Source organism: Calypte anna, chromosome 1, assembly GCF_003957555.1.
Source record: "Calypte anna isolate BGI_N300 chromosome 1, bCalAnn1_v1.p, whole genome shotgun sequence".
Lineage (NCBI taxonomy): Eukaryota > Metazoa > Chordata > Aves > Apodiformes > Trochilidae > Calypte > Calypte anna.
This window is the reverse complement of record NC_044244.1, coordinates 55,005,574-55,025,407: the sequence shown is the minus strand read 5'-3', so window position 1 is coordinate 55,025,407 and position 19,834 is coordinate 55,005,574. Positions and strand designations below refer to the sequence as shown.

Below are 19,834 nucleotides of genomic sequence, written 5' to 3'. Positions count from 1 at the left end.
CCAAGAAGACGTTGTTTTATTTATATATATATATATATATATATATATATATATATATATTCTGTATGAAGTTGGAAGCCCTGTGTGTTAGGTAGGCATCATTTACATATTGCTAAATCACTAGAAAATGTAAAAAAAAGTCAGTAGGTTAACAACAGTCACATATGCTACATCCCCCCTCGAACGTGTAGCGTTTTCATTGTTAATTTTTAGGATTTGTTCTGAAGAACCGTGTTGCTTTATGAACTCTTGATTGTAATGAGCCTGGTGGTTGCTCAGTGGCTTTGTCTCTAAAGCTCTGGAGACCTCAGTGGTCCTCAGAGAGCCTCAGCCTCTCCTTCCCTGGTGCCTCTGCATCCTTTCCCCAGGCTGTGGGTGCAGCATCTCCCGGCCTCAGGCACTCATTTTCTCTGCTTTGGTCTCAGGAGGTTGCTCCTGTGGTGTTATCCTCCTGGCCTGCGTGTAGTGTCATTACAGCAGGCTCTCTCAGGAATAATGCCTTGCAGTGTGGGAATTTACTCTTTTTTTTTTTTTTTTTCTTTTTTCCCCTTTGGGTGTAGCTTTTGGTTTATGGCAGGGGCTGTAATAATGTGCACTCAGAGAGGTTAATGACCGGCAGGCTCTGACTCAGCAGCTGCCACGTTCATTGCGTTCTTTGGGGAGTGCCAACAACTTTGCAAGTAAGAGCAGCTGACAGAGATCTCATCAGGAGCTGCTAAAACTGTATTTGTTACTAAGAGGAAAAATATTGCCTCACTATGCCAAGAAAAGCTCCACTCATCTGGGTACCCCCAGTGTCTCCCTGGATGGCTGCTAGGGAGAGTTTCCATTTTTCTTGTCCTTCCTTTTGTCTTTTCTTCCCCCAAACAGCTTTCCCCATTGAGTTATTTTTAGTTACTGAACCCACTAATAAATCTTGACACACATGAACTCGTCTCACCATCCTTTGTGCAGCTACCTGTTCCTCTTGAAGACCTGCAAATTTGTAGCACCCCATTCCTCCCTCTGCTTTTTTAATTTTTTTTCCCCCCATTGTTTGCTGACTTACTCATTAAGTAATTCATGATGCTACAGCCAAGATGCATGAAGCTGTTTGCTATATAAAGGGCTATTTTTATAAATGAAGGCCAAAGTGATAATTATGACCATGTATTCCTCTGGTATGCTGATTTTAGTAACAGTTCAGGCTGCTGTTTTAAGAAGGACTAGGATTAGGTTTAGTAGCAGTATGGCTGATTGTTTGTTTGTTTGTGGGTTTTTGGGTTTAGTTGCTTGTGTTAGGTTTTTGGTTTTTTTTTTTAGTGGTGTGTTTTCTTTCTTTAGAGTGACAAGATACTTCTAATCTTAGTTAAGACTTCAGTATGCATTAGTCCATTGTGGAGCTGAATAATGTTGAGTTGAAAACTTAAATGATGGTGCAGTTTAGTGTTCTAAAGTATGTATCAACAAATATACTACATTATAATGAATTACTGCAAGTTAAGTGTACTTAGGATGTGAACATGCATCATCCAAACACATGCCAAGTAATATGGTAATCTTTGTTGGATTGTTCCTCTTAGTTCCCTTATTCCATTGTAAAATTGTCTGTTTTGCTTAAGAAAATAAATATTTCTTTACAATTTTTTTGCAGGTTCCTGCTTCAATGTCTTGAGGATCTTGATGCCAATCTACGGAAACTTAATTCACGTTTGTTTGTTATTCGTGGGCAGCCAGCAGATGTTTTCCCCAGACTTTTCAAGGTAAATGCCAACTTGCAGGGCTTTTTGTCCATAAATATGTCTGACAAACTAATTTCAAGTAAGCATGTTTCTTGTACTATATACTTCAGTGCCAGTTATTATCCATGCAGCTCTTATGAGTATCCTTGTAGTTTCTCTTCAAGGTTTGTTGGTTTTTTGTTAATTTGTTTTTTTCCCTCTAATGTGCATATCACAAACTGAACTGAGATGCTCTTAGACTTCACAGTCTTTATTTCCAGAAATGGAACTGATTTATAATTTTTTGCTAAGTGTAGGTACTGTATATTACTAAATTTTCCTCTCCAGATTCCCTTTGAAATACTGTAATAAAATTCTGTGCATATGAATCCAGGTTCAAAGCTGACCTGTAAAAGCAATGTTTAATTTAGGCCAAATATCTGCTGTGGTTGCTTTCTGGCCTTTAAAAGTTGTTTGATAAGCTTTTTCCTGGTAGTAGTCATGGTAAAAGTACAAAAGTACAGTGCAGGTAAAAAAAAAAAAATTCTAGTCAAAGAATTTTAAGGTTTTTGTGGGAATGGGTCTTATTACTGAGCAAATGAAGGCTGTGAGGGATTGTTAGCAATAGTGATTTGTCTTCTGTGGATAATAGTGTATTTAAGGTAAGAGTACTATAATAGGACACTGAAAACGAACACTTTGTAGATAGGTTTTAGAATTTTTTGTGGAATTACTAGATTGAGGTGACTGAAAGCAGGACTGAGAAAAAACAAACACCTCTGTTTTTCCTGAGATGATTTTTATTCCCAGATCTTCAATAGCAAGCTGAAAACTCAACCAACTGTCACATTTCTGTCTTCGTTCTTGTGCTTTGGTTGTGAACTCCTAACTGAGTGATGTTCTGACTGGTCTTTTCTTGATTTTCCTGAGTGAAGAATTTCCTGCAGAAGCCTTGTGGCATTATAGTTGCTGTTTGCAGCCCCCAGATGTTCAAGCTTGTTATATCTGCCTGCCAAAGTTGGTTTGATTTCATATAAACAAGAGAAAAAATGTTGCTGTTATGTGTGTTGTCTTCTGGATTTGAGCGACCTGTGACATTTTTTTTTTTAATACTTAAATGGCTACTTCCACAACTCCTGTTTCAGATTTTGCTAGGAGGCTGATCATTCTATGTCTAACATCTTCTGAGTGCCACATTTTCAGTGATGAGGAAATAAAAATAACTTGTCAGATAGTGTACAGTAATCAAGAAAGAACTTTGACATCTGTCTGTCTTCTGGTTCTTCAAGTTACCAGAAAGTGTCTTTATCATGTATTTGCTCTTTGATGGGCTTTTCAGGACATTCTCTCACCTTTGACAAATAAGAGGCATTGTTTGAAGCTCCTGAGGACTTCTTCAGCTTTTGTTTGAAGACTGCTTGGCTCATGCATCTATGTCATATCATTAATCTCTTGGCCTCTTTTGTCAGAGCAGTAGCTTTACATCTAATGCTTGCAGTGCAGTGAAGCACATATAACACTAAACTGAGTTTTGCAGATCATCCTCATTAAATTTCTCAAAGGTGAGTGATGATCCTGACTTTGAAGAAAAGATGTAAGTGTTTTTTGCCTGGGAGAAAACTATTTATTAAGTAAATAATAGTAGGAGATAGTGAAATTTTTATAGAGCCTTGTGTCAGGAGCCCTGTCACAGATGGCAGCATCTGTGTGTTTGCTGGAGATGAATGTTTCACAGGTGTTTCTTGGTAGGTCTCAGCTTTTCACAGGCTGAAGGACAATTTCTTCAAAAGTCAGAGCACTCATCTGTGTCCTTGGAAGAGGCTTCAAGGACCTTCAGGCTCTTTCATGGATGCACTAGATTCAGTGTCACATTTTCAGCAGCACTAACTAACAATGTTGCTGATAGCACCAGTGGATCTGTGGACTTTGCAGGTCTCTGCAAAATTATTTTAGTTTCATTGTTTGGTTGGGTTTTTTTGGTTTGGTTTTTTAAGTAATGAGGTTCCATCTGACTGCTGAGATACAGCTTCTAGTGGCAGCAGGCACCCACTTGGCACCTGTTGGTTAAATTGAACCAGTCAAATTTTGCCTGATTCTTGCCTCATTCTCTTCAATTTGTCTTGGTCTGCTCTGTATTTCTAGGTCTTTGGGGACTGGCTTGGCAAAGAAAATATAACTGGAACAATCTGTAATTCTTTAAATGCATCAGTGTTGCTAAAAGCATTCAGCAGTATGTATGAAGCAATTTGTATCCATGCTTCTTCAAGTTACCAGCTCATGCTGATGTGATCAGGGTATAATCAAATCATGTACCACTTGTCTTGGAGTTCCTTGACTCCCTTGGGGATGTGGCTCTGGCTCTTGGATGTGTCTTTTATTTCTCTTTTCAACATGCCAAAGGAAATAAAGCTTTAGAAAATTATCTGCTGCAACCTGTCAGGCAGTGGTTCTGCATTATGAAACAGGAAATAAATGCTGTATGAGGGTGTAGAAGGTTGCTTGGGGATTCAAGTCTTGTTGGGTCAATCTTGGCAAACTTACTGATGGAAGAAGACAAACCTTCTTACAAAGGCCAAGCATTCTTTGGAATTGCCTACCCCCAGGGCTGTACCTGGCCTTCACCTGAGAGAGAGAGCTGTAGAGTCCAGAAGTGAAACAGAACCCTAGGTAAACAGCTTAGAGTGCCCTTTGGCTCTCTGGAGTAAATCCAGTTCTATGAAATAGTCTGTCTGGGGTGTTAAAATCAGATTTTGTGGGATTAGAAAGGTAAATTTGCTTGGCAGAATGGCTTTTTAGGATCATACTGTGAATACTTCATCTTTCCATTTTCCTCTTGTTGCAGAAGCCTTAGACATTAATGATCTCTTTCATAGAATCATAGAATTGGCTGGGTTGGAAGGGACCTCAGAGATCATCGAGTCCAACCCTTGAACCACCGTTGCGGTTGCTAGACCATGGCACTGAGTGCCACATCCAGTCTCTTTTGAAATATCTCCAGGGACAGAGAATCCACTACTTCCCTGGGCAGCCCATTCCAATGTCTGATCACTCTCTTCGTAAAGAAATTCTTTCTAATATCTAACCTAAACTTCCCCAGGCACAACTTAAGACCATGCCCTCTTGTCTTGTTGAAAGTTGTCTGGCAAAAGAGACCAACCCCCCCCTGGCTACACCCTCCTTTCAGGGAGTTGTAGAGAGCGATGAGGTCTCCCCTGAGCCTCCTCTTCTCCAGGCTGAACACCCCCAGCTCTCTCAGCCTCTCCTCATAGGGTCTTTCTTCACTTTTTTCCCCCCTACTTGTTACTGCTGACCTTGGTAATGGCATCTGTGGTATAAAAGATAGTAGACTTGAAGGCATCATCTCTTTAGGAGACAAAATTTTAATTTTTTTTTATTTTATTTTTTTAATTGAGAATTTTAAGATTTTCCATTCTGGTGCATGGGGAGAAGTGATTCGGAACTGGGAAGAAAAATATGTAGTGTTTGGGTGGGAGTGTTTGCATGTGTCATTTTGTACCCTGTGCCCCCCTTCCAAAGCTTCAATTCTGCTATGAAGACCGACAGGCATATGTGAAAAACTTTTCTGGAGAGCAGGTTACTGCTGCTGATTAATGTCCAGAAGGCAGCCTCTGTCATCTTTCCCTTTCACTGTGTCTTTTAAGGTGAATGGATCCTAAAGTTAGAACTGTTATCAAAGTCAACACAGAAATTTTTCCATTGTTTTGTTCACCCATAATAATAGGACATAAACAGAGGCTTTTTTTATGTCTGATTCCTACTTAGATGCCAAAATGTTGGACATTATTTTTGTGAGTCTGGGTGTCTAAATGTGTTTGGGCTTTTCTGTATATCTGACATTATCAACAGGTAATAGCTGTTATCCCATCTTGTCCCTGTCCTTCCCATTCACTTTTCCCTCACCCTCCATAAAGTAGCTGAAGGAACATTTTTGTTTTGTATTGCAGGAATGGAATATTGCAAAACTTTCTATTGAATATGATTCTGAACCATTTGGGAAGGAAAGAGATGCAGCAATTAAGAAGCTGGCTACTGAAGCTGGAGTGGAGGTCATTGTTCGGATTTCCCATACGTTATATGACCTAGACAAGTAAGTTACCATTACCTCTCATTTTAAAAAGAAAAAGCATGAATTTTATTTATTATTTGCTTAGATACTGTGTGCTAATTTGTATGCAGAGGACTTCCCAGTTAGGAAGATTACAAATTTCTTTTGGTTCTCTTTTATCCATCCATCTATCCATATTTCCAAATTTTATTACATACTGAATAGAACTTTGCAACTCCCAGAAATTATGCATAACGAAATACTGTCTTGGTTCTTTTGAGAATAATAGTCACGATGATTAGTTGTCTTTTAAATGAAGTTACTCAAACATTACATGCCTGTAACTTCCTAAGTAAGATCCATTGTTGTTTGATTGTTTTGTCCTCATTTCACTTGCTATTCACAAGTTGGCAGAACTTGTCCTTTATTTTACAAACTTTTTCCTATTTCTCATGTATCCAGTAAGTAATTGGGGTTGTTTGACTTCTCTTTGTTTCCTTACTTATGTCTTGTTTATATTTTTTCACAGATCTATTTAAATGGATTAGTGTTAGCTCCCTATTATGGAAACATAATCTGCAAACTATTCATAAGTATGACTTTGCTTCTCTTAAAATTGAGCAATTTATTGTGGTAGACGCCTGGTGTATTCTGTTACAAGCCAGTGTATGAGAAGCAGCTAGAAATATGGCAGGAAAAGGAAAAGGAGTGCTTTGCTGTTTTGAAACCAATACCTGATTATTTTTCTTAAAACTTAAATTGAAAATTTTTCTGTCCCCACCCAGGAACCTCCCTCAAATGAACAGTTGGTTCCATCTACCACTTTGCAAATTCTGTCCTTGAAATTTTCCTGTTTGGGATATTTTGATATATTTAAGGTTACAACGTAAATATGGAAACTGTTTTTACAACAGTCACTGTGTACAACTGCACCTTCATTTATCCCCATGCCAAGACAGTTGTAATACTGACTACTGTTATCAATAGCAGAATAGAAAAACAGATTTTTAAATATAAATAGCATGGTCTTGTAGGTGGCTGGGATGTATTTCTTTGTAGCTGTGGTCTCTGATCAGTATTTTTCTTTGACTTGAGCTGTCTATATTCATTACTTACTTGTTCTTGAGGGACTACCCAGTAAGGAATAATAATTGAGTTGATTATCTACAGTTAACTTCTATGTCTCCCTATTATTCCTAGAGGAATAAAAGATAGAAAAATTAAAGTTTAAGCTGTATGGATTACCATGTAAAGCTGTGATTTTATATAATATGACAGAGGCAGGTAAGAAGGTGTTTCTGTCTGCTTATAGGTGTGTGTTTTCTTTTAAAAAAAATAGTTATTTAGTATTGTCTGACATACTTATTTTTCTTTTTTTCTTTTTCTTTTTTTTTCAAAACAGAATAATAGAATTAAATGGAGGGCAGCCTCCTCTTACTTACAAGCGATTCCAGACCCTAATTAGTAGAATGGAACCACTGGAAATGCCAGTGGAGACTATAACCCCAGAAGTAATGGAAAAATGTACCACTCCAGTTTCTGATGACCACGATGAGAAATACGGTGTCCCATCACTTGAAGAGCTGGGTATGTTCTAAAATTACTTTGGCATTGTGAAACGAGGACTGCTAAAAGCATGACACTTAAAATAACAGAGAGAGGTTTTACTTGCATTTCATGGTTAAGTCAATGCCAGTTGTGACAAACAAAAGGACAAAAAAAAAAGAATAATCAACTCTGTAAATTTGAGTTGTTTTCTTTTAAAGGCAAGGTCATAGCAAGCTACACTATGTATTGTTTGGCTTCTTGTAACACAGCGTACCCCATGGTACCAAATAATCATTAAGCTGGTAATAGTTTTTCATCCTTCATTTTGTATTAAATGCATTTGGTATCTTTGCTCTTCATGTCACTCATTTGTCATTCTACAAGTTAATTAAAAAAAACCCTTCTTGCCTTGAAAGACCAAAAAAAAAAGCTATAAAAATACGATAATAAAGAAAATAATTATTTTAGAAGCTTCCTTTTTTAAAAAGTGATGTTTCTGTAAATTTAGTTTTAAGACCTAATATCAAATTACTGTCCTGTGAATCTCTGCCTCTCTCTCCTGTTTTCCTGCCCTCCCTGCACAATAAAAATGAATGTACTACAACTTCCCAATTGCTAACAAAAGGGTCTGGACAGATTTTGGCTAGGCTCTGACTGCTCTTTCTACTCCATTTGAACTCTCATACAACAGACACTTCTTTTAAAGCCTTTTTAAGAAGAGAAGATACCATTATACAGTGGTTAAACTATATTCAAATGTGCTATCTCCTACACCTGGTAGAGATTTTGGGAGAGGTGTAGGGGTTTGGCAGTGACTTTTACTGTGCTATGTGCCCAACTTAAGGTTATTGTTACGATACTATAAAATGTAGTCAAGGTACAGTATGCTAGAATTATGTTGCCCTTCCATATAAGAAAAAAGGAATTTTCTTGTTACAATTTGTTTTTCAGGTTTTGACACAGATGGTCTGCCTTCTGCAGTATGGCCAGGGGGAGAGACAGAAGCTCTCACACGATTGGAAAGACATTTAGAACGAAAGGTACGTTTTGAATCATTGCAAGTGTGACGTATCTGGGAAACACACTTGCTCTCTGCAAAGGAATATAAGAGGAATTGATGAAGTTCTTTGAAAAAAAATACCATACATGAGTTACATAATTTAATGTAACTCAAGGCCTCTATAGTGATACTAATCAAGTTGCTGTTTCTTAGTCTTAAACAAGAATTGCAGATTGTCTTCCAACTTGAATTTTAGAGAAAGTCTGTTATACTTTTCTTTACTCAAAAAGATTAACTTGTTTTTCCTTGGGAGGTAATTTTGATTGAAATATACTTATAACTTTGGAGGGGAATTGCTCTAAAAGCTAACCAGTCAACCAGACAATCAGGCCCAGTCAGCATGGGTTGATGGAAGGCAGATGCTGCCTGACAAACCTGATCTCATTCTGTGACCAGGTCACCTGCTTGGTAGTGTTTGAGGGAAAGGCTGCTGATGTAGTCTGCCTGGACTTCATTAAAACCTTTGACACTGTCCCCCATAACATCCTAATGGAAAAGCTGGCTGCCCATGGCTTGGATGGGCATATGCTCTGCTGGGTTAACACTGGCTGGATGGCTGGGCCCAAAGAGTTGTGGTCAATGGAGTTAAATCCAGTTGGCAGCCAGTCAGGAGTGGTGTCCCCCAGGGCTCAGTGCTGGGGCCACTTCTATTTAACATCTTTATTGGTTGTGTGACCAGCAGGAGTAGGGAAGTGATCCTGGCCCTGTGCTCAGCACTGGTGAGGCCCCACCTCGAGTATTGTGTTCAGTTTTAGGCACCTCAGAACAAAAAGGACATTGAGGTGTTGGAGCAAGTCCAAAGAAGGGCAACAAAGCTGGTGAAGGGTTTGGAAAACATCCCTTATGAGGAGCAACTGAGGGTGTTGGGGCTGTACAGTCTGGGGAAAGGGGGAGACCTTATCACTCTTTACAAATACCTGAAAGGAGTGGTAGTGAGAGTGGGGCTGGTTTCTTCTCGCTGGTGCCAGATGACAGGACAAGGAGAAATGGCTTCAAGTTGCATCAGGGGAGATTTAGGTTGGATATCAGGAAAAACTTCTTTACAGAAAGGGTTGTTAGACACTGGAACAGGCTCCCCAGGGAGGTGGTTGAGTCTGTGTCCCTGAACGTGTTTAAAAATTTCCTGGATGTGGTGCTTGGGGACATGGGTTAGTGGTGGGACTTGGCGAATAAGGTTAGGACAAGGCTGGACTCAGTGATCTTGAAGGTGTTTTCCAGCCTGAGCAGTTCTATGATTCTAACATTGCTAGTTGCCTGGGTTTCCTTTGTATTTAAAGGAAAGAGCTAGTGGGTTCTGGAAGACAGTTCATGCCTTCTGCACTGAGATTAATTACCTTGTAGAAACTGCACTGACTCAGAAGGAACACCAAGGTATCGTAGGTGCTGGGATGATCTGTCCAGTTACCAATTCAGTTACAGACAGATTCCTCCCTTGGTGTTTACAGGTTGTTGCCTGGCCTGTAGTCTGATATTGCTGTGTGGTTTTTATGTTTTGTTTTCTTTTCAAGGCTTGGGTAGCAAACTTTGAAAGACCACGAATGAATGCAAATTCCCTCCTGGCAAGCCCTACGGGCCTCAGTCCCTACCTGCGCTTTGGCTGTTTGTCCTGTCGTCTCTTTTATTTCAAGTTAACGGATCTGTACAAAAAGGTATAATTCCTGTGTAGTCAGCTGTGCATTCTTGGATGCCATGTTTTTTCTTTCTTCTTCTCCTAATAAAATGTTTTCCTTTAATGATGATCTTCAGGTAAAAAAGAACAGCTCCCCTCCCCTCTCTCTCTATGGCCAGCTGTTATGGCGTGAATTTTTCTACACAGCAGCGACTAACAATCCACGGTTTGATAAAATGGAGGGGAATCCTATCTGTGTTCAAATCCCGTGGGATAAAAATCCTGAGGCTTTGGCCAAATGGGCAGAAGGCAGGACAGGTTTTCCTTGGATTGATGCAATTATGACACAGCTTCGTCAAGAAGGTTGGATTCACCATTTAGCCCGGCATGCTGTAGCATGCTTTTTGACTCGAGGTGACCTCTGGATTAGCTGGGAAGAAGGAATGAAGGTATTGTTTCTTATGTTTGAATTTCTTAAAATGCCTTTTAAAGTTTCAGATAGTAATTCTAGAATTGTTGTTACTATGTGGTGTGTGGCCAAAATGAAATTGGTTCTGGTAAACCAGAAGTTTTGCCTGTTGAATGCCCTTTTTTATTGGAGTATTTAAGTGTGTTTCTTGCAGTCGGAATAGGTTCACAGTTCTTTTAAATCTGAGATTTCCTCCCAAAACTTGGTAAATAAACACAGGTTAACCTTGTAATAGAAATTTCTCTCCAGTCATACTGTGTGAATAGTTTCTGTTCCACACAAAAGGAAAACACCATGGGAATTAAGGGAAGAAAACTAAAAGCTGAGGCTATTTAGCAATTTTCCTCTTTGCTCAGTGTTAGAAGTGTATTGAGTTCAGCCAAAATCATTAGGCTGATATTTAAGTGGAACTAATTTCTATGCAAGTATCCAAGAGAGGCTGAAATTTGAATTACAAATGTCAGTCTTCTGAGGAAAAGAATGGAATAATTTAATCTCAGCCTTTATATCAGTTTTACATTCTTAGAAGGGTAGCACATCTTTTACTGATCAGCGATAATAAATTAAAAATAGTTTTTTATTTTTGAAACCTAAAAAATAATTTACTTCCCATCAGGAATTGTGACCTCATATGTGTATATAATCTTACAAAATTTCGCTGTCCTTAACCAATCAGTTATAAGCAAACACCTTTCATTTTTTCATTTAATGACAACAACAAAAAATCAGTTATATAACATCATAAGCTGCTTTAGGAATTTTCCTTTTGCAGTTCCTAAATACAGGACATTGAAGATGCACATACATAGGTAGTTCAGCCCAACAACAAAACTGTATATTACAGGTAAACATCAACATGTTCTTATTTTTTAAATAATATCAATATTTGGAGAGCCCAGACTTGTGAAGGGGGAGGATGTTTATTCAAATGTCTCTAGTTAGGAAGTATTAATCTGGCCTTCCATGGTGATGTTATTCCCAAAGTCTTATTTCACCATCTAGTGGAAAAGTTGTGTGCTAACACTTAATGTTCAGCTAAAGACCTTGTTACATTATCAGTCACTTTCTATTTAAAATGGCTTTAAAAATGTTTTAAGATAAGTCTTGCTTTTTCAAAATGAACTGTTTTTTTCCAAGTAGTTGAAGATAATTACAAATATATTTTGTAACACATTCAGTGTATACTGCAGAATGAATGCCTTATTGAGTATGGAGAGAGATATATTCTTGTTTAATGGTATTATCTTATTTAGTCTTTATATCAGAACAAGACTAGTTGAAGTTGGGTGGATGTAGTAAGATGTTTCAGTATCTTAGCATGAAGAAAGATGATGGTTCATTTGGAACATATGGAAATGATGCAAGCTTGAAAGGAAAATCAGTACTTAAAAGTATTCAGTAATCTGTTTTGAAAACTTCTTCAGTGCACCTTTTATAAAATGTGCTTGAATGTTCTTCTTCAAAGAATGAGGCTTTACTTTTTTTATTGTTAGCCTGTGTTGCTAGTGGTCTGACCGAGCAAGAAAGGTTATTTTTATACAAATCAGTATTGTGTGTGTTAATATTTGAAAACCAATCAGTGTTGGAATGTTTCCCAGCTATTGAGCTCCAGATTTAGAGTAAAACTCAAATCTTCAGCTTCCTCATAGGTTACTTTTAATGTAACAGTGGTATTAATTACCAGAGAAGACTTCTTCAGAACAGTTTTCAGTATCTGTCTCAGCATTCTCAAGCATCTTGGTGATTCATATATTTCCAGGAACTTAAGTGTGTATCCTCAAAACTGTGGGTTACTAGATTAACTGTTTGCCTTTAGAAATATAATTTTTGAATGTTTGTGCTAGTCTGAAACTCCTGAATTCTGCTTTTGGGACTCCTTATATAATTGAAAGGTGTTGTACAAGTTGAGGTATTCAGACTGAAATTTGAGTTTGAAATGGGCTCTGTATGTTCCCTGCTTTCTGGAAGTTTGCAAAGTTTACTCAGTTGTAATGTGAAGAGGCAACTCTTCTGAAAGCAATTTCATTTGCAAGTAGTCAGGCTCCAGCTTTCCTTTCAAAATTAATTTTTACAGATGTGTTTATGCAAGAATGTGTAACTTTTTGGTTGTAGCTTTCTGAGATTTCTACAAGTGTTTTTTTTACCAGGTAAGAGCCAATCAGGCTATCACACTTTTGTTCTTGAATTTGGCATTTAGGTGTTTGCAATTGCTGACATTCTATGAGTGCTGCCAGGTAAGAGTGTTGCTGCTTGGAAGAGCTCAGTTTTCTCAGCAGAATCCAGAACCTCATAACCAATCCTGAACACATAGGTGTTTTGAAGGTGTCTCACGTTCAGACTAACTTGTTGCCCTCTTTTCTTAAGGTCTTTGAAGAGCTCTTACTTGATGCAGATTGGAGTGTGAATGCTGGAAGCTGGATGTGGCTATCTTGTAGTTCCTTCTTTCAGCAGTTTTTTCACTGCTACTGTCCAGTGGGTTTTGGCAGAAGAACTGACCCAAATGGGGATTATATCAGGTGACTTACAGTCCAGAAATCACAGTCATTAATGGATGTTGCTTGTGAAGTCAAGTGACTTTATACTTACATTTACTTTTTTTTTTGTTTTTTTAAGACGTTATTTGCCAGTACTTAGAGGTTTCCCTGCAAAATACATCTATGATCCTTGGAATGCCCCAGAAAGTGTCCAGAAGGCTGCAAAATGTATTATAGGGGTTAATTATCCCAAACCAATGGTAAATCATGCAGAGGCAAGCCGTCTGAATATTGAGAGGATGAAACAGATCTACCAGCAGCTTTCACGATACAGAGGACTGGGTATGGTCACAGGCTATTTGCTTTATTTATTTGAAAACTTCTCATCTTCTAGCAATTAAAAATTTTGTCTCATAGCAGTGGTAATGAGGTGTGACCTTTGTGTGGTGACCAGGGTTGTATGTCTAAATAAATTAAAATGTAAGATGTAAGCAAGAAAGGGAAGAAAGTATTTGAGTGGAGTGCCTCTTTCCAAATCTTACCTGGCACTTTTTTTTCTGTGGGTTTTTGGAAGTTTTTTGGTTACACTGTGTCATCCGTGCATTCTGATGCATTAGAAAATTAAGGTGGTTCATAACTTCAGACATAGCATATTTGAATTTGCAAATGCTGTTGCTCAAATGGAGACCAGAGCAGCCTCTGGTAGCATTCTTCATAGTTAGGAAAGCTTGTTCCCTTTCCTACAAGAGGTTAACCACATGCACTTGTATTGCTTAGGAAAATGTAACCACTCAGGATGTTCAGATCTTTGGATATTGAATCAGGGTACACTGCACTTCAATGCAGCATAGTGAATACATGTAAACTAATGAATATTGAAAATATTAGGGAGAATGTTACTAGAAAATGCCTTTTGAGTATGTGAACTAAAATTACTTGTCAAGATCCCAGATCTAGTAGGCAAGATGGAGAGATGTTCTCCTGTTAGAAAGGTAAACCACTTGGGGCAAGGGTAGACAACTGCCTATCATGAAATAAAAAACATGCTACATTTAATTTTTATTTTTCCTTTTGCTGTCTTACTTTATATATTTTATTTCCCTCTCCAGGTCTTCTTGCAACAGTGCCTTCGAATCCAAATGGAAATGGAAATGGTGGCCTAATGGGCTATTCACCAGGAGAAAGTGTTTCTGGTTGTGGCAGTACAGGAGGTCAGTCAAATTCTAATGCACTTGGCATTAGGTATTGTAAGGAAGCTGTTTTCACAGGACAGTTTTCAGTGTGAATCACAAACGTTTTCAGATTTATTCACAAAGTTTGGTAGTATTTATATGTAGGCATCCTCAGATATTTTTCTTTAAACATGTAAGAACTTTTTAACCTGTTTCCCCCCCTGAAAATTATTTAATAACATGTATAAAACAGTTAAATTTCAAAAGCATTTGAAGGTCATTTTCTTCTAGAAGTCTACAAGCATTCTGATTCTTGTAACGGTGATTTGTGCATTTTCAAAACTGTTGATTTGTGATGGTTTTCTAATGCTAGCATTAGATTGGTTACACTGAAATTAATTCTGCCATAATGTCAACAACAATAGAGTGGACAGTATCTCAAATAACTTAATATAGAATTTATTATATGGTTTTGATGAAGATTACTTTAGACTATTAGCATTTTATTGTAATATATAGAGACTGGTAATAACCAGTTACTAAGAATAAAAAAGTAATATCAGCATTAACGTTGTTTAAATCATGGTGCATCAATGTCTTGAATACTATGTACACCTTGGACTCCTCTTTGTAATATCATAGAGCAGAACTGGAATCTTAATGGCTTTGTGTTCTCTCTAGGCTTTAGTCAAGGTTAGAAGCCAGGTTGCACCTTGTTGTCAGTACAGTTCTTCTCAAAGAATTAAAGTCTAGACTCCTAAGAGTTGTGTGCTTGAGCTTTTTTTTCTTCTAAATTCAGAGGTTTATTAAGAGGGGAAGGGCTTAACAATTTCTACATTCTTTCCTCTTCAAAATGTATACACATACTTAGAGTTTTCACATCAGAACTGTATCCATTTTGTAGCAAGTTACTGTGTATTCATCTGAATTGGCAACTGTGAATTTGGAAAGACCAAAACATTAAAACTTTTGACCTGTTCTGAGGTGGGGGGGAAGCCAAACCTGAAGTCGATCTCTTGAACAGAGGGACACCCCCCAATATTATAAATTCCAAAACTAGAATCTTATCTTATGTTACTTGTAAGCCTTTTTCCTGCCTCTCCAGGAGCTCAGCTGGGAACTGGTGATGGTCACACAGTTGTTCAGCCGTGTGCCCTGGGAGACTCTCATACAGGAGCAAGTGGAATTCAGCAGCAAGGTATTTCGGCAGTGCCTGTCTGTAGAGGATCTCCAAATCCTTGCAACTATGGAAGAACAGACAAAACATGCAAATAACATGGATAGATCTTTTGGTGACAGTTGCTGTCTACAACTTGAACTGTCCTGGTTTCTGTTGATGTCGCTTTTGTCTCTGAAATGCTCATTTAGAACAGTATGAGTATGTTTGGAGTTGGAGGGATCACAGGTGTGAGTGAACACAAATTAATAAATATTATCCTAGGTTACTTTAAGTGAACGGTACTAGAAGAAATAAGTTAAATTTGTGTATTTGACAGCAAAATTTGCATGTTATCTTTTTCCCTAATTTCATTACCACTCTTTCCATATATAATAAATGTCCACAGTTTTGTGTGGATAGTCTGATATCGTGGAAGAAAATTTTTGTTACTTTCACTATGTAGAAACTTAAGCTGTGGTTTGTGATGGATCAAAGTTGCAGTCATATTTATCATAACTGCTTGTTTCTTTGCAGTCTTAACAGAGGTTGTTTACTGATCATGAAGGACTGTAATCTGCATTTTGTTTAAGCATCTAGAACAACCAGAACACCATAACTGCTGGGAATAAGAAACTTAGCAACTGCTTTTGCTAATTTGCACTATTTATGCAGAGAGCTTAGTATCAAGGGTGTCAGTGAAACTAGAAAATGGTTTGCATCTTTCTTTAGGTTACTTGCATTTTTAAATTTTTTTTCACAGCTTTGTTATTGTAAGGATTTCCTAGTGTTGCTGTAACAGAATAATGGAAAAGATAAGAAGACTTGGCGGAACAAATGATAACATTCATAGCAACTTAAAATTAAAATGTTTGGATATATAGACTTTCTGCTTACTGTAAATATAATGCAGTGCAAATATAATATGTCCACACTTAACATTGTTCACTGTGCATATTTAAGTGCATATGTATTTAACAGCAGTAGACTGCCATGAGGCTTTTCTTTTGCACTTTTTTCTTTTACACTCAGTATGGTTTCTGACAGGATGTTCCTAATGATGAAAATAAATCAGCCTTGTGTTGTGGTTGTAAAGGATGCAATTGTACACTTGCTTGCAGTTCTCAGTGTTATTTATCATAATATCTACTGTATCTGAACAGGTTACTGTCAAGCAAGTAGTATCTTGCACTATGCTCATGGAGACAATCAGCAGTCCCACTTATTGCAAGCAGGTAATTTAAAGAACAACAAAAAAACCCAAAATGTTTTTTCCTGAGTATATGAAGTGTGATGGAGCCTTAATGTAAATAATGATTTTAAATTATCAGGAAGAACAACCCTTGGTACTGGCATTAGTGCAGGCAAACGCCCAAATCCAGAAGAAGAAACTCGGGGTGTTGGACCGAAAGTCCAGAGACAGAGCACGAGTTAAACTGGTAAGATCTGAGACACCTTGAAGTTATCCTGTTGATGAGTAAATGCCTGTACACATTTTTTTGTCTGTGATAAGTGATATCACTGCAATGCAAAGGATCCTAAAACATTGCTGTCAAAATTTGAGTTTCAAGTACTGTACAAGCAAACAATACAAAATCTCTAGTGAGTTAATGAGATAGGAAGAAGTTGCAAAAATAGAACCAAACTGAAGATTGTCAGATATAGATAAAGGTGTTAGAGAAAAGGAGGGGGATAAACTGTGGCTTGACTTGCATTAGCAGAGCTGCTTATGTAGCCTGAGTTACTCTGTGTTCCAGCATCTTACCTGAAGCTGTGCCAGTAGCACTGTTTGTGTGGATGTACACTGACCTGAATCAGAAGGCTAACACAACTTAAAAGGAAAGGGTCAGGCCATGGATTAGTGATTTAGACATACAAGTGGACTAAGCAGAACATGTTTGAGAGAGACTGCTGAAAACCTGCAAATGCTGACATAGTTATTGTATGTAGAAATGTAGGGACAAGAAATATTTGAAAACTTGAGCATTTGTCATTGGTCTGTGACCTAAGCAGGATGTTCAGACTTTTGAAGTGTGTCAAAAAAAGCTGTGGTGAAAAGTACTTGATTGTGATGGAGGAGCCATTGCTAGATAGATGTACATGAGTATGTGTGGAAACAAATAGAGAGAAGCAGTGCATTGGAGGAGGGGTTTGATATGTGTGAGACTGTCAACACAGAGATGATAACTGGGTTTTGTGTTGTGGATAAAGTTTCCTAGGAACAGAATACAGAAAAGAGAAGGCCAAAGGTTTTATACCCTTTTCCCACAGTGATCTTGATTGGAGAGGAAGTTGGCCTGAAAGACAAGTTGATTAATTACTTAGGAGGAAAGCCAAAGAAAGAGGGGCTCTATGACACAAGAAGGGACAAGGTTTGAAGGCTATGAATGTGGCTGCATAGATTAATGGGGACTGCGATGTCATTCCATCCTTATTGTTTACAAAACTAAGTTCAGAGTTGATCATTATGGAGTCTGAACAGTAAGTAGGAATAGCACAATCAAGATAATAGTGCATGGTGAGACTTGAGAGTTGGAAGGCAGCATTTCCATAGAGCAAAGAAAACATGCACTCAGCATCTCTATAGATAAAAGGGAAATTCAGTCCACTTCATTTGGATTTGAGAGCAAGATCTAATTTTGTTTGTGGTGTTGGCACTTCAGAACTATTGTGGTGCATTATGAACAATTGTGTTGTACTAATTTGTTTTAGTGAAGAACCACAGTATTGTTTCCATAATGCCTATCACTCAAAGAAGCAGAGACCTTAGCAATCAATCCATTTGCTATTTTATCACTTACTAAAAGCACTGTAAGCTTTCCTTCTGTGTTCTCAAACAGGTTTCTGGTTCTTGGACGAGCCTGAGTGGTACATAATTCAAGAGAGTCCATGTTTCAGAAGCTGTCTAATCCTTAGAATGTGTAGATTCATTCAGCATCCGTGTTTTGTATTGCAGAATTCCTTAGGTGCTCGGGTCTGTAAAGAAGAAGTACCTGCAGAGTGAACGTCTGGTTCCTGTCTAAGCTCTTTTTCAATTGACAGGCAGGTTGGAGGGGTTTCTAGGTTGGCAGAGAAGATAATTTTTGCTAGAGGTGTTCAAAGCATGCTGCAAAATAGTCGAATAAAAAATCAACCAAAATCGTACTCAAAAACACTGCTGGCAAAAGGATGTGCACCTTCTGAATAGCACCGAAAAACAGAAGTTGTTTTGTTTCTCCTTTGTTTTACTTATTTTTTTTTCCCTCCTTCCTTTTTAGCCTTTGAGGAGTAAGAAATAAGAATTCTGAGAATTCAGGCCAGTACAAATGGGGACAGGGCTTCGTGCACTGAGAAGGGGGGAAAGAATATTGGTGCCTTGAAATGTTTTTGCCTTCTTCAAAAACTCACAGCAAACCACATAAGAATAATTTTTTCTTTTTTCTTGCAGCACTGTTTGAAGGAGATGCCACTTAAAGAACACACAGGACAAAATTCCTCCTACTCTATATTGGAACTTAAGTGTTGTGAGAATACCTGTACTAAAATGACATCCTCTTTCATAAATTATTTTCAATTGTTCTCGGTTGTTGTAAACAAGTCCATTTTTGGAATGCATTATTTCTAACTGGCATTTCTATGGTTTTTAACTTTTTAATTACTCTTTCACAAAGGGCAAATTAAGTTTTGTATATAAAATATTTGGTGAAGAATTTGCTAACTTAATGTAAATATCAACATTCATGATTAGCAATTGACCCATCAATATATTTTTGATAATCTTTCATGTATATGGTAGTAGGAAGAGCTGTAGTGATGTTCTGTAAAATGGGTGGACATAGAAGGCTTTGAAGTTTTAAAACTGTTATTTTTTTTTAGATTCTACAACTTGACCTCTATATAATCAGCTTCATATTTTCATAATGTAAGTGCTTAGGACTGTGTTTAATCAAATACAGTAGAGTTGGAACCCTTATTAATCACATCTGTATATAAGTCATACGCCAATTTTTTGTCGAGTTGTAAAATTTTAATGTATATGTCCAGTCCTTGTATTTTCCAGTTGCCTTGTTCAGTAATGACATACCTTGTTAATAAAAGAAAAACGTGTATATAGATATGTGTGTACATGTCTGTCTTTTATGTATGCTATTGCTCCAGTACATATTTCTAAACTGAACTGTTTCAGGAAAAAAAGAAGGAAAATGTAATTCTTAGGCTTAATTTGGAAGCCACAGTCAGTGAACTTATTACCTTTCACTTCAAGTTTCATGATTCTGAAGCAAAACAATATCCAAGTTATTTAGGCCTTTTGGTTGAAATTGCAGACATGTACATATTCTTACCATTAAATGCTTTTAACCAATGAATTTATTAAGTATTTCTTTAAAATCTAGGAGCCTTTTTTTTCCATAATTGCATTTTGCTTGATAGGCTGGTGATCTGTCCTGTGCTGCAGCTAAATGGCTGTTCTTCAAAGCTGTTGATTACTGAAAACACTGGGTTTGCTGTCTACTCAGTCAATACTGTCTCAGATGTTTAGAGAAGTTGTATCTAAATGTTTTCTCAGACAATTAAGATATCTGAAGGAGCAGTCTGAATTA

General features: G+C 37.6%; 1 protein-coding gene across 1 annotated transcript in view; it reads left to right on the top strand.

Moving 5' to 3' along the window:
• Positions 1-19,348, top strand: part of CRY1 (cryptochrome circadian regulator 1) — a 37,947-nt gene extending 18,599 nt beyond the window's left edge. The window contains exons 2-14 of the mRNA XM_030444701.1: positions 1,634-1,742; positions 5,666-5,808; positions 7,169-7,353; positions 8,266-8,354; positions 9,883-10,023; positions 10,121-10,432; positions 12,817-12,968; positions 13,066-13,268; positions 14,036-14,137; positions 15,204-15,296; positions 16,418-16,489; positions 16,586-16,693; positions 18,682-19,348. Of these exons, the coding sequence (XP_030300561.1) occupies positions 1,634-1,742; positions 5,666-5,808; positions 7,169-7,353; positions 8,266-8,354; positions 9,883-10,023; positions 10,121-10,432; positions 12,817-12,968; positions 13,066-13,268; positions 14,036-14,137; positions 15,204-15,296; positions 16,418-16,489; positions 16,586-16,689 (1,705 nt within the window). The 3' untranslated portion in view covers positions 16,690-16,693; positions 18,682-19,348. The remainder of the gene's footprint in view (positions 1-1,633; positions 1,743-5,665; positions 5,809-7,168; positions 7,354-8,265; positions 8,355-9,882; positions 10,024-10,120; positions 10,433-12,816; positions 12,969-13,065; positions 13,269-14,035; positions 14,138-15,203; positions 15,297-16,417; positions 16,490-16,585; positions 16,694-18,681) is intronic.
• Positions 19,349-19,834: the final 486 nt, after the last annotated feature.